The sequence below is a fragment of the Propithecus coquereli genome, unplaced genomic scaffold (genome assembly GCF_000956105.1).
Source record: "Propithecus coquereli isolate 6110/MARCELLA unplaced genomic scaffold, Pcoq_1.0 Scaffold185, whole genome shotgun sequence".
In the NCBI taxonomy this organism is placed as follows: Eukaryota; Metazoa; Chordata; class Mammalia; order Primates; family Indriidae; genus Propithecus; species Propithecus coquereli.
Genome location: NW_012143301.1, coordinates 2828977 through 2842685, shown reverse-complemented (window position 1 = coordinate 2842685; position 13709 = coordinate 2828977). Strand labels below are relative to the sequence as shown.

The 13709-nt window shown below is 44.2% G+C and overlaps 1 protein-coding gene across 1 annotated transcript in view; it reads left to right on the top strand.

Annotated features, from left to right (window-relative positions):
- The first annotated feature begins 543 nt into the window (after positions 1–543).
- FREM3 (FRAS1 related extracellular matrix 3) overlaps positions 544–13709 on the top strand; it is a 94815-nt gene continuing 81649 nt past the window's right edge. The window contains exons 1-2 of the mRNA XM_012642743.1: positions 544–5722; positions 7101–7190. Of these exons, the coding sequence (XP_012498197.1) occupies positions 544–5722; positions 7101–7190 (5269 nt within the window). The remainder of the gene's footprint in view (positions 5723–7100; positions 7191–13709) is intronic.

The following is a 13709-nucleotide window of genomic DNA, read 5'->3' as shown; positions in this document are numbered from 1 at the left end:
AGCGGTGAGGAAGAGGAATGTTGTCTCACACCCTATCACAAACACCAAGCCCTGGATGAATGGACAACAGGAGCGCAGGCTCACACGCACAGAACTGACCGAGTACAGTCTTTTCCAACCCTGAAGGACAATCCTTTCGTAGCTCCCGGGAAGGGGAAGGAGAGGATCCAGACCAGCTGGCGGGAGGCTGGCCGGCCATCCCACTGGGAGCGCAGGGCTGCAGGCAGCCGGGGTAAAGGCATCCGGAGTGGAGGGGAGAGCGCCTGCACCCTCGCTAGGTCTCCCGCGCTGTATCTGGGCGGCCCCTGAAGCCAGCAGGGGAGAGATTTGGGACTGGGGCTGAGCAGGGCATGAGCAGAGCCCCTTCCCCCTGCTATTACCTGCAGCCGCTGAAGTGCAGCCACTGGCTCTTGCTAGATCCGCGCATCGGCTACCGACTGGACAGCAGCTACCGCCTCCACCGTCTGCACCTGCGGCTCAGCGGGCCTCTCTTTGGACAGGGCACTCTCCGGGCATCCCAACGCCAGGGTCCCATCCGTTGCCATGGCTGGGGCTTCTCGGCACCTCACCGGGGTGCCCTGGCAGCTCGTTGTGGCTTTCGCCTGCCTGTTTGGGAGTTGCCCCGCGCTGCAGGGAGAGTTATCCTCCTCGCTTGGGATCGACCCCCAGCCGGCGCTCTACTCGCCCACCTGGGGTGCACTCAACCGCAGTAGCCCCGACCGCCCCAGTTTCCTGATTGCCAACCCCGGGCTCAGGGTGCCCCTGGGCCGCTCCCTTTGGCTGGACCCGCTCCGGGACCTGGTGATCCGAGTGCAGCCCGGAGACCGGTGCGAAGTAACGGTGCTGGATGCCCTGCCGCTGCTCCAGGGCGCGATCTCCCCGCGCCGCTTCCCCTGTGCCTTCGGGCCCCGCCAGGTCCAGTACACCCACTTCGGCTCCCGCAGCCCCGGACGCGCCCGGGTGCGGCTGCAGCTGCGCCACGACGCCCCGACTGACACGCTGGTGCTGCCCTTCACCGTGGCAGTGGACGTGGTCTTCTCCCAGCCGGAGCTGGTGACGCGCAACAGGCGGTTGGTGGTGGAGAAGCTGCGGGGCTGGAGCCGCACCATCGACAGGAGAGTGCTGGACTTCGCCTCCCCGGAGTCCCGAGCCGCGGGCTCCCGCAGGTGCAGGCTCACCCCTCTTCCTCACGAGGGTGGCCCACTGCCCAAGTACGGGCGCTTAGTGGACGCCGTGGGGACCCCCCTCCCCAGGGGCAAGGGTGTGGACTGTGAGGCTTTTGTCCGGGCCGGGGTGCGCTATCAGCACACCGCCGCCACCTCCTCGCCCAACCGGGACTACGTTCCCATGATGGTGGAGCTGCTAGGGCCAGAGGACGGAGGTGCGGGGTCAGTGGAAGTTCTGATTCGGGAGCACTTCCAGCTGCTGGTGAGGATCCGCGAGGGAGCTGAGAACACAGCCCCCAGACCCAGCTTCGTGGCGCTGATGATGATGGAGGTGGATCGGTCGGTGCTAACAGCCCTGACCCCTGACGCGCTGGCCGCGGAGGACGTCGAGTCAGACGCTGATGACTTGGTCTTCAACATTCTCAATGCCCCCACAAGCCCAACAGGCCAGCAGGGCTACGTGGTCAGCACTGACGACCCCCAGGGCCTTCCAGTCTCTTTCTTCACCCAGCGGGAGCTTCGAGAGCTGAAAATTGCCTATCAGCCCCCTACAGAGAACTCCGATGGGGAGCATCTCCTCCAGCTGGAGCTGGAGGTGGTGGATGGAGACGGCGCCACTTCAGACCCCTTTGCCTTCATGGTGATAGTGAAGTCCATGAACACCCTGACCCCAGTGGCTAGCTATTACCCGGGACTGCTGCTTTTTGAAGGTCAGTCAATGCCCCTGTCCAGCGCCCCTAACCTTCAGATCAGTGATAAAGATAACTTGGAACAGGTGAAAATGGCTGTAGTCAGGGGCTTGAGACATGGGCAGCTGGTGGTGCTTGGGGCACCTCCTGGGGGCAAGTGTTTCACATTAGCAGACTTGGCAGCAGGGCACGTGGTGTACCAGCATGATGGCAGCAACACCTACAGTGACAACATCATCTTCCGCATGGAGGATGGACACCACCAAGTGGAATTCCTCTTTCCCCTCACTATCATACCTGTGGATGATGAACCACCAATGGTCAAGGTCAACACAGGACTCTCACTCACTGAAGGGCAGTTGGTCCAGATCTCCCCCTTTGTACTGAGTGCTACGGATATTGATTCTGAGGATTCAACCATCCACTTTGTGTTGAAGAACCAGCTTCCAGAAGGAAAAGAGGAAGAGAAAGAGTGGGATCTGGCCCCTCGTTCCTCCCACCCAAGCCACCACCTGGGGGATATGTTGCTGCGGCAGGATGAACCACCTCTGTCCCCTGCAGATGAAGACTGGCACTACGTGGAAAAGGAAGGACTTTATGAGAAGGTGGTGATGGAGTGGCTGCAGAGAGACATAACAGAAGGGAAACTCTTCTACCGCCATCTTGGTCCACACAGCCCTCAATCTGTAGTGGCCCAGCTGGCTTTCCATGTGCAGGATGACCATGACCCGCCGAATCTATCCAACCAGCACTTCTTCACCATCAAGGTCCAGCCAGTGGATGTGCTGAGTCCAGAGCTGTATCCAGGAGCTACCCTAGAAATGACTGTACAAGCATACCAACTCACTCACTTCCAGAAGAAATTCCTCCGATACACTGACCAGGACTCAGATGACCAGAACCTGTGGTACACACTACTGACACTCCCAACTGACACAGATGACAACTGCCAAGTCCCGGCTGGAGAAATCGTGCTTACTGATTCACCAGACACACTTATCATGCACTTCACCCAAGCCCAGGTAAATCACCACAAAGTTGCCTACCAGCCTCCACGGAAGCCGGGTATTGTACCACGGGTTGTGCAGTTCACCTACCAGGTGGAGGATGCTGCAGGCAATGGTGTGCAGGGCACATTCACATTATTTTTGCAGCCTGTGAACAACCAGCCTCCTGAAGTCACCAACAGAGGCTTTACTGTCTTAGCAGGAGACAGCTTTATCTTTAGCAGTAATGAGCTGGATGTTACAGACCCCGACACGAACATTGACCAAATTGTCTTCATGTTAGTCTCGGGTCCCCAGCATGGACACTTGCAGTACTTTAGAAAATGTATGGTTCCAGGGGACTCTTTCATGCGAGCTGATATTATTAATGGGAGTGTCTCTTACCAGCATGGTAGAGACCAGATCACCACTGACTCCTTCCATCTGGAGGTAAGTGATGGGGTGCATCATGTACCCATCACTGTCCAGATTTCTGTACATCCCACTGTGGCTGACAAAAGTCCTAGGATCTCTATCATAAGAAGTCCATTATTGGATGTTTCCATAGACGTACTAGAGAATAAAGCCACTGAGATCACCGTGGGTATAATCCATGGCAAAAAAGGCACAAGTGACTTGATGCTGTCTTTCATAGTGGAGAACAGCCCCAAGGTGGGCACTGTTTTGGTGAATGGTTCACCTACAGAACGATTCACCCAAGAGGACCTCATCAGTGGGGCAGTAGCCTATGTACACACTGGAGGTGAAGTTGGTTTCCAAGAGCAACATGATGCCTTCAATCTCACCCTCTCTGAGGATTCTTACCAGTTTGTAGTGGGGAACAGCATAGTAGAGAGAGTGCAGGTGCAAGTAACTGTGCTGCCTGTGGACAATGTGGGCCCCAAGGTCTTGATGGGGGAGTCCTTCATTGTCTTTGAAGGTGGGAAGAGCCCCTTGACCTTACAACATCTCAACATTGAAGATGTGGACACTCCCCAAGATGAAATTCTATGCACAGTGACTGGTCAACCAGCTTCTGGCTACCTGGAAAACATTGCACCAGCTCCTGGTTCAAAAGCGTCCCAGGCTGGTAGCCCCATCAGTGTTTTCTCCATCAGAGATGTCCAAATGGGATATATCAATTATGTACAGAGTATCCACAAGGGCATAGAGCCACAAGAAGATCAATTCACCTTCTTTTGCTCTGATGGCGTCAACGTCTCCCCAGATGTCTTCTTCCATATAATCATCTTACCCACCAATGATGAGCAGCCTGAACTTTTTGCCCATGAGTTTGTGGTATTAGAGGGGATGAGCCTGGTCATAGACACCCCACTACTCAATGGAACAGATGCTGACATGCCGCCAAATAAGCTCCACTTTCAACTCACAACCCTCCCTCAGCACGGACGAATCGTACAGCAGCTGGCCACGGGCAGCCAGCCCGTCTGCAGCTTCACCCTACAGGAGATCCAGGAGGCCTCCACCATTGTGTATGAGCATGATGACTCAGAGACCACAGAGGACAGTTTTGAGGTCTGGCTGAGTGATGGCAAGCACACCACCCATAGGAAGGTGCCCATTGTGGTGATCCTTGTGGATGATGAAATGCCTCAGCTGACCATCAATCATGGGCTGGAAGTAGAGACCAGACACTCTGCAGTCATCACAAATCAGGTCCTCAAGGCCACAGATCTTGACTCAGATGCTAAGAGCCTCAGTTTTTTTCTCCGTTCTGGACCTCAACAAGGGCTTCTACAGCGACTGAGGAACCCCGGAGGAGAAGTGAAGAGCAACCTCACTCAGGGAATGAACTTTACCCAGGATGAAATTGACAGAGGCCTCATCTGTTATACCCACACAGGCCAAGAAGGGGTTGTTGACTTTATCAAGTTCGATGTGACTGATGGGGTTAACCCTTTGATAGACTGCTACTTCAATGTTACCATTGGCAATTTAGACAGGGTCTTCCCTGAGGTGATCAGCAAAGAGGCCACTTTGACAGAAGGCAGCAGAGTGACCCTCACCACTGATCTGCTTAGTGACAGGGACATCAATAGCCCCGATGAACAACTTCACTTTAAGATCACACAGGCGCCAAGCCTGGGCCACTTGGAAAGTTCTGACCACCCTGGAGAGTCCATTGCCTCTTTCCCTCAATCTCAATTGGTTAGCAACAAAATATCTTATGTTTACACTTCGAATAATGAGGGAAATATGGACAGCTTTGAGTTTCGATTGACCAATGAACACAACACTGTGTTCAGAACCTTCAGGATCTTCATCACAGATGCAGATCATAAGAAACCTATCTTGACCCTCCATCAACTAACACTGCAGGAAGGGGATAGCAAACTGATCACACCCTTGGAGTTGACAGTGGAAGACAAAGACACCCCAGATAATCTTATTCTCTTTACCATCACCCAGGTCCCCATCCATGGCAAGATTTTGTATAATGGTAGCCATCCTGTGACCACTTTCTCCAAGCAAGACCTGAGGGAGAACCTGATTAGCTACTGGCATGATGGCAGTGAGACCACTGAAGACAGTTTGTCCTTGACTGTGACAGACGACACTCACACTGGTTTCTATGTCTTCCCAGACACTGCCCTGGAGACACAGGAACCTCAGGTAATGAGGATCCAGATAAGCTCCCTAGACAGCAGGCTCCCCCAGATTGCCACTAACAGGGGTGCCCCAGCCTTGAAGCACCTTCACACTGGACACCTGGGCTTCCTGATTACCAACAAGTCTCTGAAGGCAGAAGATCAGGGCAGTCCCCACAGGCTCCTGAAGTATAAAGTGACCAGAGGACCAAACCATGGCTTCATTATCAACACTGGGCTTGGAAACCAGAGCACTCGAGTGTTCACACAAGGTGAGTGCACATTCTTCCCTGACTCCTCCGTCTCTCTCCTTCGTTGGATCTGATTTCTCATCTGCTGTGTGTAAAATTGTTCTGACCTCAGACCATTTGCAATAAGAGTCTGGTTCTAATAAAATACAGTGGAATGTGAAATTATTCTGAAAACAAAAAAAAAAGCAACAAGTCCTTTTTCAGCTATTTTATCAGAATGCCCATTTAAGAGGAACCCACAGATATTTTAATAAAGCTTGTAGTTATAGCTCAAAACTGCAAAACACAGGAGGACAGCTTCTGCTTCTGACATATTGTAAGATAAGGATACATTCATTTTGATAAATATCAGTTTAGTTCTGAATTTTAAGAATTTCATATCTGGAAATCATTTGCATAGTTTATTAGTAAGTCTATATTTTTGGTGATAATATTTGGTATCTAGATTTTGGATATAAGTTATGACACTGCACATTTTTATCACACTATTCAAATGTAATTTCTACATCCAAAAAAGCATAGAACTATATTTGCCTAAAATTATTTTTCTTTTATATTTGGTGTTACTACTAATGGTGAACTAGAGGCAGGTCCCTCTGCTTTCCCAGGGGATATTACACCTATTGGCTTTTGACTGTTCTTCACGTTGTCTTGTGACCTCTTAAGGTAGCTCTGTGCATGGGAAGTGAAGCGATGCATGAAATTTCCCACATATGATACATGTAAACCTAGATGCAATCTCAGAGGAAAACTTATGGAGGGTGCTGAAAAATTAGTTTGGGTACATTTTCAGAATTGCTTCTAAAGCAAATGAAATCATATGTAGTTCTGTGAGAATTGTTGCTGTAAATAAACACCCCCTGAAAGCAAACTATCTTTAAAATACTAATGATTACCAATATAAAAATATAATTATAGATCCAAGTAACAAATTCTTAAAACACCCAAGAGAATAGGCAACAAAAATCATGATTTTATTCTCATTTTCTTTTTTCTAGGGATGCAGCAGTCGTTCTTGTTTAAATTCATTTTGACAAATAGTCAATGGGTATCCACCAGTATGCCAAGCTCTGTAATTGTGCAGAAGACTTAAAACCAGGTAGACCTGGCTCCCCATAGAGTGCCGGGATGTTATAAAGTACACATAGCTAGAATGTCCTCCTGGTTGGACGTTACCCCAAAGAACATGCATATAGTAGCACTGTAACAAAATTTTAAACTGAAGATTTATTTCTGTCATTGTAATTTTAAGAAAAAAGTAGATACATGTTCACTTAATCAGTATTTTAAAATTTAATAATTGTGGCATTTCCATGCCCTATTAAAACATTGAAGTTGTTAACATGCTAATTTTCTACTGTGTCAATGTGACTTATTGTGATGATGGCTCTTTCTTTAGCTGACATTGATGAGATGAGGATCCACTATGTCTTGAATGAAGGCAGCAATGCAACAAAGGACATCTTCTATTTCTCTGTTGAAGACAATGGTAAGTCGATACCGAAACCTTAAACAGGACTTGTGGTTAATTAAAATCAATATGAAATTGAAAAAAAATTAGATCATTTATATAGCAATCATAATCAGTAATGTCATAACACCAAGAAATGAATTCTTTTTGTTTTATTTATGGTCCTGTGCCAAAGGCTTCTTTTTTTTTTTTTTTGAGACAGAGTCTCACTGTGTTGCCTGGGCTAGAGTGCCGTGGCGTCATCCTAGCTCACAGCAACCTCAAACTCCTGGGCTCAAGCGATCCTCCTGCCTCAGCCTCCCGAGTAGCTGGGACTACAGGCATGCGCCACCATGCCCGGCTAGTTTTTTCTATATATTTTTAGTTGTCCAATTAATTTCTTTCTATTTTTAGCAGAGATGGGGTCTCGCTCTTGCTCAGGCTGGTTTCGAACTCCTGAGCTCAAACAATCCGCCCGCCTCAGCCTCCCAGAGAGCTAGGATTACAGGCGTGAGCCACACGCCTGGCCTAGGATTCTTAACAAATCACATTTTAGGAAGAAAAAGCAATGAGGAATTTGATGACTGAAATGTGAAATGTTTTTCCTGACCTAGATTATATGTAACATTGTATAGGCAAGTGAATCTTATCTCAAGAGAGTCTGAGAATCTAACTGGGGCTATCATTCTGAAGCAAATTAGAAAATTCACCTTCAGACTTTGTTAGGATTTTCAGCTGCAGAACTGAATCTTATGGCTCCCTGGCCTTAGAATTGTAAGCTTTCTGGATGGAGTGAAAAATATATTTCCTGGCCTAGAGGAAAACTTGCTTAAAAACTGCCCGTTTATGCTACACCTATGTCTGTCTACTAGTATCTTCAAAGTAGCATAAATGGGCAGCAACTAGTTAACAGAAGGCACTTTACAGAGCTAGAGATATGATGATTATGTGGTCACAAGAAAAATCATTTTGCAGTATGACAGGATAATAGCAGAAATTATGTCCGTGTGCTGCTTACCACTCAATAACCTCCTTCGGTATAAATCATTACTCATTCCTAGGAAGTAACATGTGTTTTCTGCCTAAGTCACGTGTAATAAGTCAAGAACTGAATTTATTAGAAAGTAGTCCTGTATGAAAGGCCATACGGTGCACTGGGTTTGAATCCCAACTTGCCCTTGGACAAGTTGTCTTGTCCCTTTTGTCATTCACTCCCCCATCTATAAAATGATTGTCTTTATACCTATGTCAAAAGGTTGCTAAGAGGACTAAGTGAGATAATATATGTAAAGCACTTGGTACAAAATAGATGTTCATTAATGGAAATCTTCTCCCTTTCTGGTGAAACTAACTACAGTGGAAACCACTAATCCCTCCTTCTCCTTCTTCTCCCTTAAAGTTTAAAATCAAATCTTTCCTCCCTTTCCCAAGTTCTCAAGAATCAAAGTTACTAAAAATATGCATTTATGCCTTTTAAACAGATTCATAAAGAAATGCAAGAAAAATATTTTATCTTGAATATTTCCCTTTCTGTTTTTTTTTTTTTTTTTTTTTGAGACAGAGTCTCACCGTGTCGCCCGGGCCAGAGTGCCGTGGCGTCATCCTAGCTTGCAGCAACATCAAACTCCTGGGCTCAAGCGATCCTTCTGCCTCAGCCTCCCGAGTAGCTGGGACTACAGGCATGCGCCACCATGCCTGGCTAATTTTTTCTATATATTTTTAGTTGTCCGATTAATTTCTTTCTATTTTTAGTAGAGATGGGGTCTCGCTCTTGCTCAGGCTGGTCTTGAACTCCTAAGCTCAAACAATCTGCCCGCCTTGGCCTCCCAGAGAGCTAGGATTACAGGCGTGAGCCACCACGCCCGGCCTCTGTTTTCGAAAAGAATGATACCCTAAAAAGATATACCTCTGACTCTGACATTATGCTTTGTGGACACTTCAGAAACAAAAGTCAGTTTACAATGATACTATAATGTGAATTTTATATAGCCGCCATTTTTGAACGTTTTCTATGGGCCAGCCAGTACTTATAAACATTATGATTTTTAGCCTCACTACAAAATAAGAGGTAAATACTATGATGCCCATTTTAAAATTAAGACACCACGGTTGAATAATTTGCCTAAAGTCATACAAGTAATAAGGAAGTGAGCTGGAATCAAATCCAAGTCTTGCCAATTCCAAAGCCAAGGCTCTTAGCTGCTAACGCTACATTCATTTTGCTTTGGGAAGCTGAAACCATGGAAAGAAGTCAGAGGACAGGGCTAAGACTGCACGTCCTAACATGACAAAGAAGCACCTTATAAATTAAAGTGATGAAAATGACCAAACACAGAGTCCACAACACTCGAGGGAACGTTTGTTCATGGCTGAACCCTAAAAGACAAATACATAAGCTAATTAAATATTTACGTATTCATTTATCTAGTGGATTTTTAAATTGCCTTCTAAGTGCCACGCACAGAGCTCAGATCCGTGTCTGCCAGGGACGACCATTCTTGGAACAGCTGATGAAGGATTCACTTTCCACACTTTTGGATCTGATATTTTCAAATTATATGAATCCATCTCCTTAGAGTAGCCAACTAAATCTCTTTTCTTTCAAAGTATCCTCACTTTTAAAAGATTTCCTAAATGGAATGTTTAATGAAAATTACAACTTGATCTATTAATACTTTTTTCTTAACAGCACATAGGTACAAACAAAGGTACTGCACACTTCTAGGGATACATTTTTCACCATTGGGCTGAAGTAGAACTTGTTGCTTTCAGTACCAATATTCAAACCATTAAAAGAAGACCATGCTCTACCTGCAGAACTGTGTGTTAGGCATATGCTGCAGGTGAGCTCAGGGGTCTTAAGAATGGAGGTCCTGGCAAAATGACCCTGGAGGTGCAATCTTACTAGAACCCTAAGAGCGATACCAGGAAGGCTTCCAGTCCATAGGTTCTGAAACCAGATCCCAGCTCCATCCCTTGTAGTTGTGTATCTTTCAGAAACTCTAGTCTGCGGCCATACCACCTTGAATGTGCCAATCTTGTCTGATCTTGAAAGCTAAGCAGGGTCTGGCCTGGTTAGTACTTGGATGGGAGACACTCTGCTTTAGTTTGCTCGTCTATGAATGAACATACTGATAGCACGTACCCCTTAGGATTATTACGAGGATTTTATTAGTCTACCATTGCTGCTGTAACAAATTACCACAAATTTAGTGGCTTAAAACAACACAAATCTGTCGTCATATAATCCTGGAGGTCAGAAGTCCAAAATGGTTCTTATGTACTAGAATCAAGGTTTTGACAAGACTTCACCTCTTTGTGGAGACTTTGGGGGAGAATCCACTCCCTTGCCTTTTCCAGCTTCTAGAGGCTACCCCATTTCTCCATCTTCTAAGCCAGAAGTGGCGGAGTCTTTCTCCTGCCGCATCACTCTGATACTTTCCTGCCTCCCTCTCTCATTTATGTGGACTTTTATGATTACGTTGGGACTCCAGAGAATCTAGGATAATCTCCACATCTAGAGATTCTTCATTTAATCACATCTGCAAAGTGCCTTTTGCAATATAATGTAACATATTCACAGATTCCGAGAATTAAGATGTGGACATCTTTAGGGAACCGCTGTCCCTTCCCACCACAAGTATTAAAGGAATTGACACACATAAGGCACTTAGAAGAGTGCCTGGCACATGTAAGCACTCAATAAATAATATCTTTAGTATTATCAGCTGGGATACCAAATTTTATATTTTTCTTCTTCTACCAAAAAGAAGTTTAATAATTTATTCCTCATTATATGAGGTCGACTTTTAAACTACTATGGTAATTATTTTATTGGGATACTGCCTGGAAGCCTTGGTTTCCCACCTCTTTTTCTCTGTCCACTTACAAACCAATTTCTATTTATTAGAAGTCCATCAAGCAGGCAAAGGAAAGAGAGGAAGCAACTCAATGTGTAGTTCTAGTCTTTGATGCTACCTACCGAGTTGATGTATAGTGAATATCTTTCCTTTCTAAATCTTGTTTTTTGTAACAATTGTGTCTTTTTGTTCTGCTATAGTTAAATGAAGTAACATATACCAAAAATGTAATGTGATACCTAGCATATATCAGTTTTCCAATAAATATGAGTTTTCTTCACTTCTTTCCTCTCACATAGTGATAGACATAACTATATTCATGTACAGAGTTTAACTGGCAACTTAAATGGAAATTTCTGATGTGACTGATTTGTATGTTTCATTAATTTCTATAAATTTTAAGTAATCCAGACTAAGGCTATTGCAGTATAAGATCTCATTGGTGGTAAATTTCATTATGTTCAAGGTTATTATGAAAGCCGCTGGTAGGATAGGGAATACATTTTAGATTTCTAAAGCTCTGAACTGTGCCAATTAAGCACACTGTCAAGTTCATTAATCTTCCTTCCCCAGGTCATTATATTCATAGATTCATAGATTTGTATTGAAATTTTTCATATCTCCACTATATATAACACTGAATCTGTCTTTTCCACTTACCATACAATAATATTGCTTTAAACTTGCTTTAAACACTTAACATTTCTACAAAGTGTTTTACAGTAGTTATTCCATTTGATCCTTACCACACCTGCAAGATAGGAATTATTATCCCAAATTTTAAGATGACGAAATGAGCTGAAGGAACTAAAATTATCTGTACAAAGGAACTGTCTAGAGGGACCAAGTCAATTCTTACTAATAAGCCACACTGAATAGCTGTATGTAAGTGAAGCTATTTTAATTTTGTTATGTACTATAGATATTTAAATTTCTTCTTAAGACCAGAAACAGATTGTTTAATTTTCTCTTAAATTATTCAGTGTTTAAAGCCCATTTGATTAATGCTATGCACTTTGATATTTGAATCTGACCTCATACTTGCCTTATGGTCCATATGAATGCCAATTTTCTGTTTAGGTGAGCTGCCTTTTTAAAGAAAATTATGAAAATAAAGAAATAAGAGATAAAGAAGTTTATCAGGACAGTAGCAATGATAAAACTAATGATAAATCCAGTGAGTCTTCCCATTCAGTAAAAGTAATATCACACTTACTTAGAACTTTAAACTCTAGAATGTATCTGAGAATTCAAAACAAGATGGAAATGTCTCTGAGTAGTCAAATTTTCAGATCCATGGCCCAGTATCTTCACACTTGACTCAAAAAAGCCTTTACGTGCTGCCTGTTTGCTCTTATTGCCCCCAAAATTCTACTTTTATTCTAAATAAAAATAGCGTAAGAAAAGTATATGAGTTAACAGCAAAGAGAGCTACAGAATGCAGGAGAGATTAAAACGAGCAGACAAAGAATTCAAGAGGCAGTGTAGTGATGGGGCAAAATACCTGATGTACCTCCATAGCTTGTTATCATACAGGGGAAGGCATAATTGTAGTAAAACTGTAAAACAGTCTATGGGCCTTTGAAGATGATGTCATAACAAGTCTGTATTTGTTAATATGGAAAGAGGTTCAAAATGCATTGTTAAATGAAAAAAGCCAAGTAGAAAACTGTGTAAAGATGTAAAGGAGATGACATTTTGATATATATGTGCATATGAAAAGGTCTGAAGTATGTATAAAGAGATGTTAAATTGTTTTACAGTGGCAATGATAGATTATAAATTGTTTTTCTTTTTGCTTTTCTTTACATTTTCTTGCATAAATGCTTTACGAATGACCACTATTGTTATTAGAAAAAAGCAATTTCCATTTAAGAAAAAAAATGCTTGAATACATCACAACCAACTTGGTTCAATAATATTGATTAATATGACTAACCACATTATTCTGGCTTATACAAACGTCAAAAATATCCCCCTTAATAATGTTATGGGTTCAAAAATCTAAACAAAGGAGAATCATGTCGATTATTCTCAGGCAGGAAGAAATCAACACCTAGACTTGTTTCTGACTTGTTCCCTCTTGAATCCTTCTTGCTTGGATCTTTTATTCCCTTATAGATAGTGACCAACTATGAATCATTAACCCTTGGACAAGCTATAGGCAAGACAGATCGGGAGGCAGGGGAGCAGACAGCTAGAGGGACAGAGGAGACTCACCAACAGTGTTCCCAGGACCAGTGGAGCCAATCTGTGGAAGAATTCAGAGCTGTGAGAGGGAGGAAATAGGGACTGAGGGCTGGATTTCTGATCCTTTGCTGAGCAAAACGTTCTATCATCCACACCTCCCTTATGAGAGATGCCAGATAATCCTCCCTTTGTGTCATTTGTTTTGTGCTGAAACCATTGATTCTTCATAGAAAGATGGAAAAGGTATTAACTATTTATTTACCTTTTGGTCATCTTACAAGTTATCCAGAGAGTCGCCTCAGCCATACTTTCTGATTTTTCTATGGAAGCGAGGCCTGGAATTCAACTGTTGCTGCAGGCAGTTTTTAACTATAAATTAATTCTTTCATAAAGGGCAACTTCCAAGATTGAGTCAGTTTTAGAAGAGGATTCGATGAATGAGGGAATGGTAGGGAACAATATTGAAATCTATCTTAATGGACACACTATTAAAACCTTGTTTTTGGCC